Source organism: Podarcis melisellensis (genome assembly GCF_964234715.1).
Source record: "Podarcis melisellensis genome assembly, chromosome: 3".
NCBI classification, from domain to species: Eukaryota; Metazoa; Chordata; class Lepidosauria; order Squamata; family Lacertidae; genus Podarcis; species Podarcis melisellensis.
Genome location: NC_138530.1, coordinates 18,628,215 through 18,650,755, shown reverse-complemented (window position 1 = coordinate 18,650,755; position 22,541 = coordinate 18,628,215). Strand labels below are relative to the sequence as shown.

At 46.6% G+C, this 22,541-nt stretch overlaps 1 protein-coding gene across 4 annotated transcripts in view; it reads right to left on the bottom strand.

Moving 5' to 3' along the window:
- The window catches only part of LOC309365624 (phosphofurin acidic cluster sorting protein 2-like), a 178,594-nt gene extending 156,882 nt beyond the window's left edge, over positions 1–21,712 (bottom strand). For all 4 annotated transcript variants that reach the window (XM_081903844.1, XM_081903845.1, XM_081903846.1 and 1 more), the window contains exon 1: positions 21,495–21,712. In XM_081903844.1, the coding sequence (XP_081759970.1) occupies positions 21,495–21,697 (203 nt within the window). In that variant the 5' untranslated portion in view covers positions 21,698–21,712. The remainder of the gene's footprint in view (positions 1–21,494) is intronic.
- Between the last annotated feature and the right edge of the window lie 829 nt (positions 21,713–22,541).

Genomic DNA, 22,541 nt, shown 5'->3' with positions numbered 1-22,541 from the left:
CAATGTGCAAATGAACCTTAAAGTAAGGATGGGGAGCCACAGGAAGAGAAGGTGCTCTTATGCTCAGGTTCTGCTTCCGGGATTTCCACAGGCAGCTGTGGTCGGCCACTATGAGAATTGGGCACTGGCACAGAGGGGCCATTGGCCTGTGTCAAGAGCTGGAGTGAGGTGTAGGTCAGCAATAAAAAAAATGGTGCCCATGAAGTTAACTCTATATTCAAAGAAACCAGAACAGTGTAGACCTACTGATCATAGCATCTCTTCCCAGTAGTACTTGCCTCAATGAAGCAGTTGTGAGGCCTTAAAGTTCCCACCTTGCCACAGCTCTCCAAGTCTCCTCCTTTCCCGGTTCCTTCCCGAGCAATCTGAGACTCTGACACCGTGCCTGTTTTTGCTCCACACTCTTCATACCTCTTCTGGTTCTGGGAGACCAGAGGGAAGGGGAGTTGGTGGCAGCCTGACTCATCTCTGCCTCTTGGCCCTCCTCCTCTCCAGCCTCCGCTTCTGCCTCTGATTCTGGACTGCTATCTGCTCCAGCTTCTTCCTGCTCACTAAACCCTGTTACCTCTCCACCTTCTGACACCTCCCTCCTTCCAATTCTCTCCCTCTTCTCCCTCTGCCCGCTCATCATCATCCCACCACCTATCCCCAGGGGCTGAGCATTCTTCCCATGGGGGTTCCCTTGGGGGTTTCCCACCTGGTGCCTCCCCTCCACTCCCTTCACTCCAGCCACTCCATGACGACCTGACCAAGCAAGCTCTCCTTATATTCTTAGTGGTAACCAACAACTTGGAAGGCTTTAAAAGAGGACTAGACAAACTCATGAAGGATACGGCTATCAATGTCTATTAGCCACTAGGGCTATGTGGTGCTTCCACAGTGTGCCCTGAATACCGGATACAGGTGGGAAGAGTTGCTTTTGTGCTTAGGCTCTGCTTGTAGTCTTGTCATGGGGATCTGGTTGTCCACGGTGAAAAAAAGCGCTAGACTAGATGGGAGCTTGGCCTGATTCAGCAGTCAAGCTCTTATGTTCTTATGACCAATGGCCATGGTGAGGATGGGAGCTGTGGCCCAAAATATCAGGCAGGGGGAGCACTGGTTTTGGGGGGAAACTGCTACAGAGTAAGCTGCCAGGTTGCAAGCCCAAAATGTGCCCCAGTGTATTTGAAGCTGAGAAAGAAAAGGGAACTGCAGGAAAGTCAGGAGCGAAACTATCGTGGAAAACAGATGTGATTACAGAGTAAAATATAGTCAAGACGGTTTTACAGAACACAGAGCAATCCAGTAATCATTTCGGAGACACCTTTTAGCCCAATTTATACTCCATCAGAAACGAAGACAACCAAAAAAAAAAATCTATTACCAAAAAGGCAATTGATTCTATGAAGAACGATGACCTCACCTCAGCACTGCCAGTCTGGAGTTACAAGCCAGAGTAATAGTTTCAAAATGGCCCATAAAAATCACACTCTGGAAATCAATCAACACTCCCAGATAGCGTTCTGGGCCACCTGGCTCAAGACCGATGTTCTGATAAAAATCTAGAGCGACAGTTTTGTTAGAATAAAGAGCCACAAGAGGCGAGAAATCATTCGAGTATCTTATTTGGCACACAGGTTATGTGCTTCATCCAACTGAACTAAACCTCTTTTTCCGGGAACACCTGTTAGGTTTGTCACCTTCCTTGAAAAAGCTCCCTCAAGCTGCTGAGCTACAAGGCCCCATCTGCACAATATACGTTAAAGGCAGTATCATACCACTTGAAATAGCCATGACTTCTCCTGAAGAATTCTGGGAACTGGAGTCTGCTAAGGGTGCTGAGCATTATTGTTAGGAGACCTCTATTCCCCTCAAAGAACTACACTTCCCAGAGTTCCCTGGAAAGACGGATTAACTGTTTATTGGTTGGCATATCCATCTATTTCAGCAGAAAATAGAGGTATGTACCAAACCACTCTGATAACTATAGCTCTGTGACAGGAATGGTGTCTCTCAGCCCCCTTAACAAACTGCACTTCCCAGGATTTTGGGATGGAAAGCCATGAAAGTTTAAAATGGTATGATACATGAAAGAAAGCAGGTGAAGATTCTGCCACCCCACTAAGCCCCATGCCAGGAAAAGCTTCGCCTGCTAAACCTGAGTGTTATGTCAAGTTGCCGCTAAAAGGTACAGCTGGAAAAAAAGATGGCAACCCCCGGCCATTCGCGCTGCAAAAACATAATGCTTCAATGAGCAATTTGTTAATATCGGGCTGGTGCCTTTTGACAATGTAATGGGGGAGGGACATATTGCCAACCAAGGGGAAATGGCTGCACAAGGCCCGGCAAACATATGTTGATGAAGAAAATTCATTTCTGCAAATCTTTTAAAGGAAATAACAAACAGAACAGGAGCTTTGTTGCTTAATGGAACAGTGATCCTTGTGAACTGGAATACTGTTTAGACTGACAACATAATCCTATACAGGTGCATGCCCACTCAGAGGTTAAGTCGCACCAAGTTCAATGTGGTTTTCAACCAGGTACTTGGGTCTATTACATTGTACGGGACTGCAGCCTTTATGAAGACATTCAGCTGGAAGCATTGTGAAATGGTGTTAACTCTCTTTTTTGGAAATGAGTGTGTATTCATTCATTGTTTTGCAACTTTGTGATTTAATTATCTGCTACTTTAAAATGTCAGCCCCACACACCCACGCGCCTACAGAGCCAGGCACTCCCAAGCCTCTGAAACAGAAGCAGAAACTGAGTTAAATTCAAATTAATTCCATAGCAGCAAACTCTTCAAAATCATGCACCTAATATGCCAGCAAATGCCACTTCAATTCTCTATCTGGCATATGCAATGAAAGAGCTTTGCTTCTAAGTAGAGGGTGAGTATCCAGACCCCTCTTTATTAGAATTTACTAGTAAGGCAACCAAATACAGGTCGTAGCCAAATCCCTCTTTATTCAATGAGACTTAGTTCCAAGTTAAGTGTGCCTAGTCCCACTGAGGTAAGCATGTATAGCAGGAGTGGGGCAACTTAAGATCCTCTAACGCCCATTAGCCCAAGCCAATATAGCAAATGGTCAGAGCTGAGGGCATCTGTGGTCTAGATAGACAGCCACAGGTTAGCCATCCCTGCTGAACAAGATGGTGTTAGAAGCCCAATCCCTATGGTCCTCTCTCAATACAACTTCCAGCTTTGCACAACAAAACAATGCACATTTAAGCCAATGCACATTTAAGTCATCTAAGTTAAGCGGCAACATAGCTTCATCCCTACTTCGGAAACCTATAATTAAAGGATGCTTCTGGTCAGCCGCTCTAATTCCATTCTAATATCGTAAAACCTCAGCAACATATATAGCAGCTTTGTATTTGACAACTCAGCCTGGTTGCCATAGGCAATTGGGAGCTTCAGGAAGACGAGTGTGTGCAATACCATGAAAGCTAGTGAGCAGGCTAATGGAACGGGGACATATTGCGCTCTCCGCCTCCTTCGCCAGCCCTCTAGATTTCCAAGCTAGCCATGAATGAAGGCCCCATTAATATTTGGAGTGGTGGAAACTCCTGGAAGACTAGTAACCTTTGTAGACTTCATTACTGGGCTGACTTGCATTTTTCTCAAACATCCAAAAGAGCCTTCAGTCAAGAAGAAACTGAAGAGGGATCATGGTACAAACCGTTTGTCTCTGCAATCGTTCTGGATCAGTGTTTAAGGGCCAGAGAACAGTATCAGTTCAACCTCTGATTTGTTCCTAGCTGTGAATGGAGATTGAAAAGTGCCGAAGGGCAGCCAGAAAACCCTTGGCAAGGTCAGGCAGGGGCTCTCAAGCCACCTCTCCTCTTTGTATCTTGAAAGTGAGAGATGGTCTCATCTCTGACAACAGACCTCTGCAAATTGGCTTGGCGGAGATCATTGCCCCAGCAAGGCAGGATGCCCAGAAACAATTGCAAGGAACTTGGAGGGAAGGAAGGTGTCCCATTATAATGTGCTGAGAATTGGAACAGGTTTTGGCCTATAAAGCCTTACACGGCTCAGGACAGCAAGACCTTAAGGACCGCCTCTTTCCACAGGAACCTACCCAGACCCTGACATCATCTTCTGAGACCCTTCTTTGTGTGCCTGCTCCTTGAGAGACCTGGAGGGTGGCAACACGAGAACAGGCCTTCTCTGCAGTGGCTCCCCATCTGTGAAATGCTCTCCCCAAGGAAGTTCGCCTGGCGCCTTCATTATACACCTTTAGGCACCAGGCAAAAACATTCCTTTTTAACCAGGCCTTTGGTTGATTTGATTGACATCCTATGCCCTTTTAAAATGTGGGGGTTTTTTTGCGGGGTGGGGCTATTGGGTTGTTGTTTTTATGTTGGTTATGTATTTTGTGGTTTTATATTTTGATTTTATTCTGTGTTCCGTCCTGAGACCTCTGGGTATAGAGCAGTATATAAATTAAATTAAACTAAATAAATAAAGCAGTACAAGAGATTGGTGCGGCTTCAGTCTGCTCCAGAGTTCAGCAAGATAGGGGACACCCCCCCCACTTCATCTCTCTCCCACCCCCCCAGTTCTCTGACACAGGCAGAGGAAGGAGCAGTCAGAATGTGTGGAGCCCAGTGTGGTAGTGGACTTAACATTTTGCACCATCAAGAGCTGCAGGACAGGCAGAGAATCAACAGGTGCATCTCCCCCTGGCATTAGATTCAGTGATAATGCAGTCACACCTGCAGAGTTTCTGCCTAAAGATACAGTGCATCTGCCAAGAAGAGCGGTAGCAACGCCATGCAATGTTCAACAGTTCCATGGAGGAGTGCAGTGTCCTATAAATGATTCAAGGCAAGTAATATCGTTGCCAGCTGACTTGAAAATAAAGCCAGCCCGGTCTGCTCCTGTACCTTTAATGACTTCTAGATCTTCAGAAATCAGCAAGCGACTTTTTGCAGCACATATATTGTTGTCTATTGCATTTGTCAGTAATTCTATACAACAGAAAAAGCCCAAAGCAACGAGACAAACATTGCCAGGCAATGGTGTTTAAGAGCAGCTTGAAGCACAGAAATAAAAGCATAGCTACAATGACCGATTGAAAATCTGGCAACCCACAGTCAGCAAGAAAAGGTGGTCTCGTGGATTCTTTGGCTGTGCAGCCAAGACACCAATTCCAGGAATGATTTGAATCAAGATTTCAGAGTTCTGCGTCAAGCTTCAAGAAACTTCCCCTACCAGACACTGAAAGCTGCAGAGATACAAGGTGCAAATGTTTTAAAACAAATATTTGCAATTTTTCATCAAATTAATTAAAAACAGTATTTTAAGAGGGGCCTGGTGTCCTCCAAGTGTTGCTGGACTCCAATTCCCATCAGCCCCAGTCAGCATGGCCCATGTTCAGGGATGATGGAAGTCATAGTTCAGTAACAGCCAGAGCCACAGATCCCCCACCCCTGTTGTAAGGTCTAGGGAAGGCACCAGAAGTGGTTTTTAGCAAGGGGTCATGCTGAAGAGAACCAGCAAAGAAAGCCAAACAGCAAGCTGAGATGAAGCGGCAGCTTGGGGGAAAGAGTCAATCTAGGAATGAAGGGTTAACCTCCAGAGTTCAGGCTAAACAAGAATAGTCAGGAGTCAGCAAGTAGCCTAGGAGACAGCCCATTATATGTTGATGCTGAGAACCCAAGTACAGCAGACATCCAGTTAGAAAAGGTTGGCTGGTGTGGAGTCTAAGATCACTACCTTGCAACGGGTTTAAGGTAGGGCGATTAAGCCTTGCATTCTGCATTCATCCGTGGCTAGCCAGGCACTCAGCAATGAGAGCAGCCCAGGGATAGCCAAGCTGGTGCCCTCCAAATGATGGCAGCCTACAACTTTCATCACCCCTGACCATTAGCCCAGTTAGCTGGGGCTGATGTAGTTCCAACAACCTCTGGAGGACATTGGCTTCCTCTACACTAGTGTGTGTCCCTATGGTCCTCATCCCAAGCACCTGGTAATAAATGGTACTATATACAAAGATCCCTTTTTAGCTAGCACGGTTCACAGCTCATAATCTGAATCCCATTACCTCCACCGCCAGCATCATTTTGACTGCCTCATCTAAAAGGTGGTGCCTTATAAAGCCATGAGCGATATAAAGTTCTTCAAAGAGTACATCCATATTCACCGATCTAGAGCTACTGAAGGTACACAATTGGGAGCCCAGAATTTAAGTGGCAGTTTGAGCTCAACGGTTCCAGTTTGATGTAGCTGCTAGGAACAACAGCCTTTATATCCAAGATTCCAGTAGCTTATTTCCAGTTTAAGCAGCCAGGGTGCTTTGCAATATATCAGTATCGAAGCTCTTCCAAGAAATAGTGTTTTCTCGCACTGCACTCACTCTTCCACCTCCCAGAATCCCCCAACTCAGAGAGCTTAATTTTGCAGCCATTAATTAAGGCTGTCATGTACTTTTAGGTGAGGCGTTATAGCAACTCTGTAATTAAAGATGGAGAAAATGAATCCTCTTTCTTTCTTTCAAAAAACTAACACAAACTTTCAGCAATTTTCAAAGTTTTTGTGAAGGGGTTACTGCCCAAGTTTATTGCATGCGGCGCAAATTAGATTACCCATCAATTTCACCAATTGCTTTTACGATCTCAATTTCATTTTTGAATTCAGAGCTGTAGATTTGTTATTTCTCACCTCTCCAGGCAGTTAACTCCATAAAACATTAAAACAGCAGAAGGGGGAGGGGGAGTTTCATTGCCAACATGCCACAGAATGCCCACTAGCACAGCTGCACTTGGGCACTCGAGCATCGCAGCATTTCTTGAAAAGCTCAGTCCCCAAACAAGATGCACCAACCACACATTATGCTCCATAGAGTGGCAAAGCACATGCAACATTGATCGCGCCTCCTTATTCTCTGGCAATACATGGGCAGAGTTACCATCTCAAGGTTCTGAGTAAGGATGCCCTGAGATCCCCTAAGGCACTGCATGCTACAGTGGAAGAACCTACAGTGGGAGAACTGGGCCAAAACAAACAAGATGAATTTTAACAGGGAGAAATGTAAAGTATTGCACTTGGGCAACAAAAATGAGAGGCACAAATACAAGATGGGTGACACCTGGCTTGAGAGCAGTACACGTGAAAAGGATCTAGGAGTCTTGGTTGACCACAAACTTGACATGAGCCAACAGTGTGACGCGGCAGCTAAAAAAGCCAATGCAATTCTGGGCTGCATCAATAGGAGTATCGCATCTAGATCAAGGGAAGTAATAGTGCCACTGTATTCTGCTCTGGTCAGACCTCACCTGGAGTACTGTGTCCAGTTCTGGGCACCACAGTTCAAGAAGGACACTGACAAACTGGAACGTGTCCAGAGGAGGGCAACCAAAATGGTCAAAGGCCTGGAAACGATACCTTATGAGGAACGGCTAAGGGAGCTGGGCATGTTTAGCCTGGAGAAGAGGAGGTTAAGGGGTGATATGATAGCCATGTTCAAATATATAAAAGGATGTCACATAGAGGAGGGAGAAAGGTTGTTTTCTGCTGCTCCAGAGAAGCGGACACGGAGCAATGGATCCAAACTACAAGAAAGAAGATTCCACCTAAGCATTAGGAAGAACTTCCTGACAGTAAGAGCTGTTTGACAGTGGAATTTGCTGCCAAGAAGTGTGGTGGAGTCTCCTTCTTTGGAGGTCTTTAAGCAGAGGCTTGACAACCATATGTCAGGAGTGCTCTGATGGTGTTTCCTGCTTGGCAGGGGGTTGGACTCAATGGCCCTTGTGGTCTCTTCCAACTCTATGATTCTAAGATTCTATTATTCTAACCGTGGAGGCATCCTAAGATTGCAAGAGGCCTGCTGACCCAGCTGGCAACCAGAAGCACATAGCAGGGCACAACTTAATTTATTTATCTTTAATTCTGCGGTGGCCGGTGTGCAGCACTGGGTGACATCACAGATCTCCATCATACCACTTTTCCTCCAGGAGGGCAAGAGGAGAGCTAGTTAATGCCAAACAGATCTGGACAAGGTCGTTCTGTATCCAACAGAGATTCAAGCCTTCCTTTTGATTTATGTCAGATCCATCCAGCACCAGCATTTTCAGACTCTCCCACAACCGTGCCATGCAGGGGATCCAATGGCCACTTCTAATTGGATTTGACTTTGGGAAGCAACCTGTTGAGACGCACAGATGTAGCCACAGACAGGGGCCGATAGCCCTTCCTTCCAGGCACAGCTTTCTCACTTTCCCTGCCTCTTCTGTTGCAGTTCTGTAATCATTTCTAGAAGCCTGGAGACACCAAGCATTGCCTACCATTTTTCACACTTTTCATATTTAGCCTGCTTCAAATTACATCTGTCTAAACCCAGTATTTGGGGCATATATCAGCCAGATAGCCTCTCATTAATGTTCCTCTCCCTCTTCTACAAATTAGATTTGGGCAGCAAATTAAAAAGCTAGACTTACTTGGCAGCTTTAATATTAAGGCTGAAGTTAAAGAATTTCTCTAGTGCAATTGGATTTTGAGCATGCATCTAGCCCGCAATCCTAAATCCACTTAGCCTCTCGGGTTTTGAGCTGTGGAGCAGCAACACTTTTTTAAGAATGAGGGCCACATTGCCATCTGGGGCAACCTTCCAGGGGCCACATGACAGTGGTAGGCAGAGCCAGAGGCAAAAAGCAGGTAAAGCAACGAATGGTGTAGCCTAGCTGGGGAAACCCAGGCAGATGGGCGGGGTTATTATTATTATTATTATTATTATTATTATTATTATTATTATTACAGACAACCCTTTCTAGCCTTCATCTGGTCAAGCGAGAGCTCAGACACCTTCCAGCTAGGCAAAAAAACACAAGGAGGGTATGATTCATAGAATTGTAGAGTTGGAAGGGACCATGAGGGGCATCTAGTCCAACCCTCTGCAATGCAGGAATCTCAATTGAAGCACCCACAACAGATGGCCATCCAACCTCTGCTTAAAAACCTCCAAGGAATGAGAGCCCATCCAATTCTGAGGGAGATGGTTCCACTGTTGAACAGCTTTGTCAGAAGGTTTTCTGTATGCTTTGTTGGAATTTCCTTTCTTGTAACTTAAAGCCATTGGTTCAAGACCAGCCTCCAGAGCTGGAGAAAACAAGCTTGCTCCAACTTCCATGTGACAGGCTTTGAGATATTTGAAGGTGGTTTTCATATCTCCTCTCAGTCTCATCTTTTCCAGACAAAATATACCCAGCTCCATCAAACATTCCTCATCAGGCTTGGTTTCCAGATCCTTGACCATCTTGGTTGCCCTCCTCTGCACATGAAGTAGGCTTGGTGAGGGATGTGGCCTGGGGAGAAGTCTGAGAGAGTAACAGAGAGGCCTAGAGGGCCAAGTTGGGCCTAAGGCAGCAAGCTTGGTTCTTTACCATAGGCCTTCACCCTGGTAGGAACAGGAAAGGGTGGGGAGCCTTCCCTAACCACTCAGCCTCAAAAAGGGCAGGGAGCTTTTCTCCCTGTGCCAAGTCAGTCCTCTGAGGGTGGAGAAACCATTCCCTTTTCACCTCATATGGCTGCCTGGAGGCAAGGGCCCCTCTCCAACTGGAGGCACGGCACAACTCTGACGAGTAATTCTTCTTGGCTAGAGCTGTGAGGGCTTAGATTTCCGTGGCTGGGATATGTGATTAATGCACAAGGCAGAGAGACACATCCCTGGAGTGGATGATCTAACTGACCTTTCCCAAATCGGGTGCCTCCCAGTTCTTCAGGGCCTTTGGTGAGTGTTTGCAAAATGGGAGTCGTGGAGTACACTGTGCGAGGCAGTCTAATCCTGCCTTTCCAGCAGCTGCATTAGACCAAGCTCATTCAAAGCTCAAGACCCAAACAATGACATCTTCAGGTGAACTTTCAAGGCTTAATAAATTTCATCAAACAAGGACAAGCGGAAAAAGCATCCTAAGGACTGCTTGATCTCTAACTCCCAGCCTGATCACAGAGGTCATCCACAGAGCACCGCCAGTTGTCCCCTGTGTTACAGAGGCCTGACTGGCCTCATCTGGGCATCAACATTTAGTGCTGCCAGTCCCATGCTGTGGTCCACCCTTCCAGGGGAGATTCGTCAGGAATGCACCCTTACTAAGTTTCAGGGGGCTCCTTTTTTATGCCCATAGGCCTAGCCAGCAAAGTTCACATTCAAAAAGGGTCTTCCCCTTCCCTGGGGGAATGCTGTCTTCTTAAGGACAAGGGGTTCAACATGTAAACATCTCAGTGCTGCACAAGGTTATTGTGGTCCTGCAGGCAGAAAGGAGGCGGAAAATGATTGTGCAAGCACAGAGGGATGTGGAAATATTGCAAGCAGAGCCACCTTGCAAAATCCTAGATTCAATCACCACACATGTAACAACAACAACTTTCTTATTTATACCCCTGGGTTGCAAATTAAGACTCACAGAAGCTTGAGGCATTCACACTTAACTGGCATGGGCAGTCAACATGGTCTGCAATTTTTTCTAAGAAGTATGGTACAAGTGACTTAGAACAGAAACAGAAGTCAAGAGTCAAGCTCTCTCCAGGAATCATCGCCCCAGGAGGGAACACCGATAGAGGGGGGCTGCAGTTTTACTTCCGCCCACTTCACATGTTCATAGTATGAGTCCTGTTTTTCCAGGGTTCCAGCTAAGAAGCAGAGCCTCCATGGATGCACAAGGCTCCCCGCTGAAGAGGTTCACTGTAGGCATGCAGAGGGGCTGGAGGAGTCACGTGGGGCCAGGGTTAAACATGCGCCCCCAATGCCCTGCTCTACCACCTGTGTTCCCTCTTCAGGCAATAATGCCCAAGGAGGACTTCAGAAACCTGATCTTCCAAACATTCCAGAACTGCAATTGGTTAGAGCTTCAGCGACTCTGTAACAAGGAAACTTGCTGACACGTATTTCAGTATCTTATTTTTTCTGGATGCATCCTTCCAATAACAGCTCCTCTATATTGGTTGGCTTCACGCAGCATGACACGCCAAACTACGGCTTAGCACAAACATGCAAGTGTGCAGCTCCAGGAAAAGGGATCACAGCCCTTTGCTCCTCGCTGGCTGATTTTCTGCTGTACTGAGTTAAGCCATGGTGTGGCTTAACGTGTCATCCAAACCCAAGCTTATGGTTTAGCTGTCCCGGACAAACCAAAACCCATAAACCACAGGACAATCCCTGGCAACAGCTAAACCACAAGCCTGGTTTTGGATGGCACATTAAGGCAAACCATGGCTTAGCTCAGTGCAGCAGCAGGATGACCACGGAGGAGCCGAGCATGCACAATCTCCTCTCCTGCACATTCACACAAAGCCATGGGGTGGCTTGGGGTGGCCTGCAAACCAAGCCTTTGCTGCACAAATTTTAGGGTTGGGTGCTTGTTTGGGGGTAAGTAGTGCTTTTACCCCTTCATGGATCACTGCCTTGCCATGGAGAAGGGGTTTGAATAACTCAGAGAAGCTATGAGCTATGCCGTGCAGGGCACCCAAGATGGACAGGTCATAGTGGAGAGTTTTGACCAAATGTGATCCACCTGGAGCAGGACCCGGCAAGCCAGTCCAGTATCCCTGCCAAGAAAACTCCATGGTCAAAGACAACTTTGACCAAACTGCGGGAGGGAGTGGAAGACAGGAGTGCCTGGCATGCTCTGGTCCATGGGGTCACAAAGAGTTGGACATGACTAAACGACTAAACAACAACAGTGCTTTTATACCAGTTGTCCAAAAATTACTTCTCGTCCTATTAATGTTTTGGTCAAAAGACAACATGCACGCAAGCGACTAATGCTATGACGAAAGGGGGTCAAAAGAGTTTGACAGCGCAATCCCAATAAATGTGCCACAAGCTTGTTTTACTCAGAAGTAAGCCCCACTGAGTTCAATCAGACTTATTCTCAAATTAAGTGTGTGTAGGACTTAAGCCTTCATCTCCAGGATTTCTGCATACGACTTAGGAGCAGACACAGGCACCCTTCCCATACGCATCCTGCACAATGAGAGGCATTGCCCAGGGTGCAAGCCCGAGAGAGAAACAACATGCATATGCAAGGGAGAATGTTGCGGCCACTGTGGATGAATCACACTGAGAAACATGTGTGAGTCCAGCAAACAATCAAACTATTTCTCAGTGATCCTATTTGTCATTGATGGTGGTAGGAGCATTTCCCTCTCAACTGGAAACAGATCAGCTGGCGTAAAGAGCCACACAACAGTGTGAATTAAGGCACCCATGGGTGGGCTCACAATCCCCCTTTCTGTGCTATGATGTCAAATTACTGGGAAGTGAGAAAGAGACCACAGTAAACCAAAAGGCGAAAACCTTTCTAGCATTACTGTTTATCCTAGAAATGACTTAGGGTAGGCTGCAGGGTTAGATCAAAACTATACTGTCAGAAACAGCCCAATGCATCTTTGGAATTTCTGTTCTATCTGGCTGCTCCTGCTTCTGGCAGGGGCCCTCCTGTTTAAATCCCCTATACCTTTTTCTGCAATAAATCTGCGCCTGACTTCAAGCACACCATATTCCAGATTGCACAGGTCCATTTCAAAACTCTGGGGATTAAGCAGAAGAGGTTGCTTCGTTTCTTTGAAGAACAATTTACATAAGTTTAGATCTTGCAGCCATCCACCCGCCTGTTTCTGAATAAAAGGTTCTTAATGCCTTTAACAAGAATAAAGAGCTCAATGAGAGAATAGAATCAAGTTAATGTAATCCCCCTCATATCTTAAATGGGATAACTTTATCCTCAACATTCCCTCCCACCCAAATACATTGTTAAAAGGACCCACGGGTTTAACTTCTACTTCTTCAAACATCTCAGCTGGCTTCCACTTACGGTCATGTTACTTTCCTTCAGGTTTCTGTCCTTCACCTCTCTATTTTCTTTTTAAGGAATTTATTGGTTATGACGCAACTACCCAAGGGCAAATCAGAATGGTGGTTTAGAGAGACCATACTGAGTTGGACTTGGGACAGCTGCACTGCAGGCAATGCATTGCTCAAAAAAGCAGAATGATTTGGGGTGGCTGCACAATGTGGTACCCAGTGTGGTGCCCATGGGCACCAAGGCACCAGATGCCCACGGGAAACACACAGGCAAGAAGCTGAGCGCTACAGCAGTCTCCCTTCCTCGGATTTCCAGGAACTGGTATTCGGAAACATTGCTGCTCAGACCATGAAGGCAGAGCATAGCCATCACTGCTAGTAGCCCCAGACAGCCTTCTCCCCTGTAAATTTTAAAGCCACAGATAGGTAGCCGTGTTGGTCTGCCATAGTCAAAACAAAACAAAATCCTTCCAGTAGCACCATTTCTCACCTTCTCACCCCTTGCTTTTTCCTGTAAGACCTATTGCAGTCGAGTCGTCAACAGGCTCATCACAGCTATCTGCCAATCACCCATTCCCACCACCCTTCTGAGTAATAGCCCTCCCCACCTTCGCACTATATAGAAGGGTCTGGTACCTTCTGTTTCAGTGTATCTGAAGAAGTGTGCATGCACACGAAAGCTCATACCAAGAACTAACTTGGTCTTTAAGGTGCTACTGGAAGGATTTTTTTTTAATTTTAAAGCCATCCAAGTTGGCGGCCATCAATGCATCTTGCGGGAGAGAGTGCCATAGTTTAAATATGTGCTGTGTGAAAAAGGACTTCCTTTTATCCGCCCTGAATCTTCCAACATTCAGCTTCATAATAAGATGCCCCCATGAATTCTAGTGTTATGAGAGAGGGAGAAAAACTCTTTTCCGCCCACTTTCTCCATCCATAATTTCATAAACTTCTCTCATGTCACCTTGTACTATTTCACTAAACTGGAAGGTCCCAAATGCTGCAACCTTTCTTCATACAGGAGTTGTTCCATCTTCTTGATCAGTTCGGTGGCCCTTTTGTGAACCTTTCTAAACCACCAAAGGACTGTTTTTGTTTTTACCGGTATTTAAAGGGTTTTGGTGCTCCTTAACCCACAGTGCAAACCTGAACATTTGGTATGTGCTTGAATCCCTCCCACAAAATACTGACCGTCTGGAGGGCACCTGAATCACCATCAGTTCATCCTAGCTATATAATGCCCATGGTAAACATAGGAAGACCATATTCTTACCCTAAATAATAGTTACTCTTCATATTTGCTTTCTGCAATGCTAGAAACCCTATCCCACGCAGTCTGACAATCTGTCATCAGTTAACTAGATCACAATAGATTCAGAAAGGTTCCCTCATCTCAGAATACCTTTTTTTTGCTTCAAGTGACACTCCAATCACTTTGATCCTCAACTGACTTGTTACTTGGAGAAAATGCGCTTAAATTTAAGATCCAATTTTATTATTGTATAAAATTAATGTGAGTTTGCCTGTGTCAGCTTCATTGTCTGTATCCTTGACAAGATGACAAGCACAAGGGTGGGATTCTAATCTACATGAGCAACTGCAAGGCAATGGTAACTCCTCCGGATTTCATTAATGATGGTCATAAGAGCCCATGTGACATTAGACGTGGATAGTATTAAAACAGATAGAATAGCCCTAGATTGCATGGCTTCAATCATATAGCAGTTCACAGGATCTTGAAAAGTCATTCAGCTCAGCATCTGTTCCTATTGAGAAGTCAGTGTTGTAGCAAGTCCTTCAGTTTTACCAAAGTAAGTTGAGCTTGAGCACCACCAAAAATAGTGTAGATGGACAACAGTTTGGTTGGTTTTCATCTTCTGCTGTCTTAAACTGGCCTCTCATTATCAGGGAATCTGAGGTCCTTCAGATGTTGTTGGATGCCCCTCAGCTCCAGTCAAGCAGCATTCTTCCCATCTGAATTTAGCAACTGGTGTTCTGCCTCTGGCAGTGGAGGTAGACCCTGACGCCATCATGGCTAGTGGCCACCGATAGCCTTGTCCTCCATAAATTATCTTTTAAAGCCATCCAAGTAGGTAGCCATCCCTAACTCTTGGGGGAGGAAATTCCATGGGACCTGAGAACCATGGAGTCAGCCAAGAGCCGTCTGTTTCCTAGGCTTCAGGATGGAGCCACTCCTTAGAGACCTACAACAGGGGTGGCTAACCTGTGACCCTCCAAGTTGTTGCTGCTGAACTACAACTGCCATCATCCCCGGCTAGAGCTGATGGGAGTTTTAGTTCTGAAGCATCCTGGAGTGTCACAGGTTAGCCGCCCCTGCTCTACAAACAGTGCTGAGCCTGCTGGCCACATCCCCTTCTTCCATCCCACCCAACCCTTTGAGGCATTCAGGTGAACCTGACATCCTGAAGGATGTAGCGGGTCCCTAGTCCAATCCTCAATGAAAAAATTCTCGTTCTTCAGTTTGCACATGGTACTTGGAACATAGAAGTCTAGGAAGCATGACAGAGTTCCATGGTCGGGCTCAGCAATACAGGAATTCCAACAATGCCCCTCCCCCCCCACTTTGATCTGGGGTCAAGAATGTTCTCTCAACAAAGAGGGCTTTCCTTCACAAAATGGAGGGCAGCCCACATAATAATCAAGTGCCACCTCAAAGCCACCCCCTGCCCCTATTACGTAGGCCAGAAGAAAATACTGAGCAAAGAAAATGGGAGTACAGTGGTGCCTCGCAAGACGAAATTAATCCGTTCCGTGAGGCTCTTCGTATAGCGGTTTTTTCGTCTTGCGAAGCAAGCCCATTGACAGCTTAGCGGATTAGCGCTACAGCTGTCAAGCGGCTTCCAGCGATCAGCTGTTAAGCGGCTTATCAGCGGAACAGCTGATAAGCGGCTTAGCGGTTTAAGAAAAGGGCGAAAAAAGCGAAAAAACCCGCGGGGGGATGCAAGATTTTTTTCGTCTTGCGAAGCAACCCCATAGGGGAATTCGTTTTGCGAAGCGCCTCCAAAACGGAAAACCCTTTCGTCTAGCGGGTTTTTCGTCTTGCGAGGCGTTCGTCTTGCGGGGCACCACTGTATTTTTCTTCTTCAAATATGCCTGCTTTTGAAGGATCAGAGCAACCTAGGCAGCTCTCCTTCCTGTTGCTAAGAGAGACAGGTGTTTAGGTACTGCAGCAACCTTCATAACCAGAAGATTCTCTCACTGCCGACAGGCTCTGCAATCTGCAATGTAATATAGTATGGACAGCCGTGGTTCCCCACCTCCCCAAAAAATAAAGCATGACACAGTATCTCCTTCCACATTCAGCTAAAGGTGTAAACAAGACGCCCCAATTAAAAGGGTCCAAGCATTCTGACATCTATTGTTCTGCAAAGGAATACTAGAATATTTTCAACATCAGAATCTGTTCTATTTCCCACTAAAGCACTCCTTGCCAACCAGGCACCCTCCACATGTTCTGAACTGCCACTCCCATCAGCTGCAGCGCACACAGCCGTAGCTGAGGCTGATGGGAATTGTAGTCCAAAACATCTGGAGGGTGCCAGATGGGTAAAAGCTGTGCTAAACTTTCTCTACCCCAACTCCGGGTTCTCATATGTGAAGGACTTCAAAGCAGCTAGTCCAATCAGATTCTGTCTTCACATAACCCCCAACTGGTTCCCCTCTTCATTAATGTCACCTTCCCATTATTTTTGTTAGACCACAAAGATATTTGCTGCCCACATCCATCTCAAGAGGATTTCTAGCCAGATAAGAGAAGTATATAAGAATCAATGCCCTTCCAATGTAGATCTCTCCTATTTTGACATCCCCTGCACTTGTTTCAAACAAGGATCTAAGAATAAAACTGTTGGAGAGGGGGGCAGATGGGCAGAAGTGAAAAAAGGGAGGGGGGCTATGTTTGTGCATGCTTGCATAGAATCAGAGTTGTAAGATATCTCAAAGGTCCTCTAGTCTGACCATCTTCAGAGGGGGGAAATTCACCACTACAGCATACCTGAGAGGGAAGGACATTCGGCCTCTTCTTGAAAGCGAGTAGACCACCTTCAGAGGCAACTTGCTCCACAGCTCACCTGAATCTAAATATTTCTTTTTCTTTTCATCTGAACCCATTGATTCAGATCCTACCTGCTGGAGTGACAGAAATTAAATTTGTTCCATCATCTGTGAGACAGTGCTTCACATTTTTGAAGATGGTTATTATCATCATCTCTCTAATTGCCTCTTTTCCAGACTAAATATGCCCAACTCATTCAACCTTTCATCACAGACTTGGTTCACCCAGACACTTTGTCAGACTTCTCTGGACACGTTCCAGTTCATAGGTATCCTTAAACTGTAGCGCCTCCAGGTGAGACCCAACATAAGCAGAACAGAGTGGTATCATTACCTGTTGTAATATGGACACTATGCAGCTGTTGACACAACCTTGAATTGCATTAGCCTTTCCAGATGCCACATCACACTGCTCACATTTGCTGAGCTTGTAGTTTACTAAAACCCCTACATCCTTTTCACATGTACTGCTGTCAAGCCAGATGTCATCCACTCTGTATTTAAGCATTCAATTCCTCCCACCTAAACATAGAACTTGACATTTATCCTGGTTGAGAAATTTGTTAGTTCTATAACAATAATAATTTTATTATTTATACCCCTCCATCTGGCTGGGTTTCACCAGCCACTCTGGGCGGCTTACAGCATATCTAAAATCTCCATCCTGTCAAGATCTTGGGTACTATTTTTGTCTTCAAAGGCATTAGCTATACTACCCAGCTAGCTTGGTGTCACCTGCCAAGTTGATTAGTGATCCCACCACTCCTTCATCCTTCATAAAAGACATTAAACAACACTGGGCCCAGGACAGAACCCCACAGCTCCCTCACATGCCATTTTTCTCCAGATTGACAAGTGTCCATCAACAAGCTGCAAACCAATCTAACAGGAGAACCACCCAGACCACATTCTATCAGCTTGCCAAGAAGTATATCATGGGGGACCTTGTTGAAGGCCTTGTTTGTCTGTTTCAGAAATACATGGATCCTTGGGTGAGCCTCACCCGGCAATTTAACACAGCTGAGTCCAACAGATGCCTTTTGTCTCTGCTTTAGGACTGGAGAAAGAGAGAGAGACTGTGCTTTCTCTGAAAAGTGACACTTCCTACTCTTCCATGGTATTCTTTTTCTCCTGTTCCTAAGCAACCTGAAGTGTTCCAATATATCAGTATCTCAAACATCACAGCTTGTGCTCATTCCAAGCACCAGCGTGGCACCTGTGAAAATAAAAATTAGAGATTTGACCACAGAAAATTGGCCAGAAATAGCCCCACAATGCAAGTGCCAAAGATCCCCTTGCCAACTAACATAAAAGGAAACTGTTCCTGCATGGGGTTCTGAGCCACTTTCTGTTTTGTCAGTCAACAACAAAGGACACATCTAGAAAAGGTTAGGAACTTGGACACGAACTTGGCAGTAAAGAATGCCCTCAATCTTCTCAGCAACAGACCAGTTCCTATTCCTACCACAACTAAAGAACATCTTAACACAGAGCAGTGGGCACCAAATCTTAGCTCCCTCTGTCTAAGTTCATCATCACATGTTCATCTGCCAGGACAATTCTGAACCTGTAGAGCAGAAGCAAGAGCTGTTAGCAAATAATGCTAATGGAATCAGCCATCTCCACCAACTATAGCATAATTTGCCATGATTCTCCCCAGCATAAAGCAACCATGTTCACTCTTAAAAATCTGGGGACATTCAGATGCGCACCTTCCAGATCTGTTAATATAAGTGTATAGACATATACACATCAAGGCTGAGCAATAATGCACAAGTTTTAAGTACTCTTCAGACATTGCTTGCATGCATTTATGAAAGGCAGCCAACCACCCTTCATGAATCTCCAGCAAAACCTGAGCCAAGTTTGTTTTCATAAACAGCATCATTGCTTTGAAAGATGCCTGAAAAGCAGGTGTGGTGAACCTCTGGGTCTCCAGATATTGCTGAACTACAACACCCATCATCCCTGATCACTGGCCATGCTCTTCTGAGATGATGAGATCTGTGGTCCAGAATTTCTGGAGGGCACCAGCTTGGGACAGGCTGCTTTGCAGCCCTGCGTATAGCAAAAGAGGTACCTGCTTTGTTAAAGCCCAACAAACTTTGCACAGCAGGACACGTTGACTGAAAAGCACAAATGATGAGCTGTATAAACAATACAAACTGCTAATAGAAGCAAGATTCCAAGTCATGATTTGTCTGCATGGAGACAGTTCCCATCAGTTGCCATGGAATGTGACAGAGCCTGTGGATACACAAAGCTTTTCAAAAGCAGCTTGCTTTGGTAGCATACCCTCTTCTGTACAGCATTTGCATAAATACTTGTTTACCAGTTTGAGAGGTTAATCTTCCTTCCCTCTCCTCCCCCAAATTAATCTCAGCAAACTAGCTCAGGGAATCAATTAGTAAGTGCTACGAGCTGTGGCCCTCCACAAGTTGAACTACATCTCCCCTCTTCCCTGACTATTGGCAACATTGGTTGAAGCTGGTGGGAGTTGGAGTCCATCCCCATATCAGACAGTTGCATATTCCTGCATTGTAGGAGGTCGTACTAGATGATCCTCAGTGTCCCTTCCAACCTACAATTCTATGATTCTAATATCTGGAGGGTCACAGGCTTAGCTACCCCTGCTTTAGTCTGCACAATTTGTAACCCCCAAAGACACTTCTAACAAGGGCCAAGTAAACTGAAGGAAGAGGGAAACCCCTGTACTTCATGACACGAAGGATGGCAGAATGAGGTACACAGCCAGGATAAACACAATAGTCTTCTTTTCCAACAGGATAAGTATGGGTGTGGGATTCTCCCTTTCAACCTTCTTGTCCTGGCCATTTGTTGAAACAGCCTGCGACCTTCTTATGATATATGTGGTAGCCAGCATGGCATGTGAGTTTATTGCAATGCACATGTAGCCATACAGCTAACAGAAACTTTAAGTATTCCTATCAACTATTTTATTTGTCTATATCAGAAATAAGGAACCAGTGGCCCTTCAGTTGTTGTTGGATTCCAAGTCCCAGACTTGGAAGACATATTTTCCATCCCTTGGTGTAACAGTTGTCCTGGAGCAGTTACAGCAAATTGCTTATTGACCACAATTTAACTGACAGGCACAGGAAGACTAAAATGGATACAGCATCTAAGAGCATGATCGGTCTTCTCAGAAGCTGAGTCCCCATTGAGTTCGGTGGGGCTCTATAATAAATGGCTCTAGGATTGAAACCTAAAGCCATTAATTTCAATGTGAATAATAGGTGCGCCTAACTATACATCAGGTCAGTATGAAGGCTGCCTGCCCAAACAATCCCAAATACCTAACCATATACATCAGACACTTTTTATCCATCCTACCAACAGAACACCCAAGTAGCATTTTTTTTTAAAGTAATCTGCCCCACCCGCTGCCCTTGACAGTAACAGTTCATCACCATCAGACCAATCTTCATTTCAACAAGGCGCAAAGAGGTGAGAACAAGCACTGATGAGTAAGTGGGGAAAACAAATAGAAGAAGCTGGGTGAAAGTAATTGAACAGATGGGTGTTATGTAGTGGTATCACACACACACACACCCCATCATCGTTATTACCAGTGTTAATTAGCAGTGTACAGATTTCTGGGACAAGAGCTGCTACTGCTGCCTTGCTAAAAAGTTAACTAGGGAAAGCCAGCACAAAGTACACAACACAAAGTGAAGCAGAGGAGTAAGTAATTGTGTGAGTAAGGCCTCAGTGATTCCCTCACACCCCTCTCTCCTATTCAAACCTTTCATCTTGTACATCCCTTTGCAGCCACCAACTTACACTTGTCAAGCCCAGAGTCCAATTCTCCCACCCCCACCCCCCAAAAAATTATACATCCACACTAGTCATGTTTTACTACTGGCAATTATGGGCTAAATATCACCACTCAGGTGGTACACCTGTTGTTCAATCCCTCTTTATGAACAGATGTCTAGCATATCCATCATGGAAGGCAGCAAACCCCAAACTATCCTCCATATCACATAAAATAAAATAAAAACCAACTTGGGATAATGCCTTTCTCCTAGATGAGTGAAAACCCACCCCACTCATCCCTGCACAAACTTCCTGAAGAACCTCAAAAGATCTGACCGGAATCTCAGCTTCTCCCTGCGACCCAAGATACTCTTGGATGTGTGTATAGATGCATACCTCTGTGCATATGTGTGTGTGTGTGTACACACAATAAAAAAAAATCTGTGTTCACTCTCCCATACACAAACCCTTGTTCCACAAATGTACACCTTTCTTTTTCGGGGGGGGGGGAGGGAGAAACCTGCACACCAACCCTAAAGTCCACACCAGCCCTTGCACATCACAAAGGCACGCACCTCCAATACACCAGCCTAACTCGGCCCACCCAAGCCAAGCCCCCAGACCCTTAAAAATAAAAAACCCCACCCCACGGAAAGCCCCACCCCACCCGCCCCACCCTGCCGGCAGACACCCCGTTATGTCGCGTCCCCGCCCCCCGCCACATTCCGCTGTGTGAACCCCACAAACACGCGCGCGCCCAGGGTCAACCTCCCCTTCCCTCCCGCCAACCGCCTCGCCCCCCACCCCGCCCCGGCGTGGGGAGCTCCGTCCAGCGACCGCCCACCTCACCTGGGCACGCAGCTGGGCGCCGAGCGGTCGATCTCCCAGGTGGCGAAGAGGTTCATAGGGACCGGGACCGGCCCGAGACCCCCCGAGACCCCCGACACCGCCCCGCACGGACCCGGAGCGGGCACGGCCGAGCCGGCAACCGCCGCCGCCCCGGGCCCGGACCCCAGAGAGCCCGCTGCTCCCGCTGCCGTCGCCGCCGCCATCGCGCCGCTACCCTGGGTGCGCTGGGAGGGGAGAGAAGGCGGGCCGGCGGTCGGGGGGCGGCCGGGACCCTCGGCCCAGCCCCGACCTCCGCCTCACAGCGCGGGCGGAGTGGGGCGTGGCCTACGCGCGCGCCGAGCCAATGGCGAGAGGCGCGCGGGCGGGGCGGAGCCCGCCGCGGCCTCGGGCCAACCAGCGCGGGGAGGAGCGGCCGGCTCTGGGCCGCCGACCAATGGGAGGCGCGGGAGGCAGGCTTTTGAAAGAAGGAAAGGCTCGGCTGGGCGTGGCCTCGGGGGATGGAGAGACTGGAGAAAGGGGTGGGGCGAAGCCGGACCCTCGAAGGACCAGAGAGGAGCTGAGTGACGCGGGGCTCGCCCAATAACGAAATATAATGCATAGCCACTGTGGCTGTTTGGCCAATGATTCCACTGGTTCACCTCGGTGTTCTGTCGGCAAACCCCACATTCCACTGCCATATGCCGTTGTCCCTTAAGCCAGCGGGTCTTCAGTATAGGATTCCTCCTTCAAATATGTAAAGCTTCGTTATGTGACCAATTTGGTTCAGTCCAGAAATCTCAGGTGCACATCTGCTTCTGAATCCATGGCTGTCAGGTTGACAGCAGCAGCGGTGCATTCCCACCTCTCATTTTACAGTACCTGTGCAATCTGGCATTTAACACCAATTTATACATTTATATTTTTCTGGTTTTATATATATATATTACTGGTTTTCCCAGTAGTGATGTATGGAAGTGAGAGCTGGACCATAAAGAAGGCTGATCGCCAAAAAATTGATGCTTTTGAATTATGGTGCTGGAGGAGACAGTTGAGAGTCCCATGGTCTAC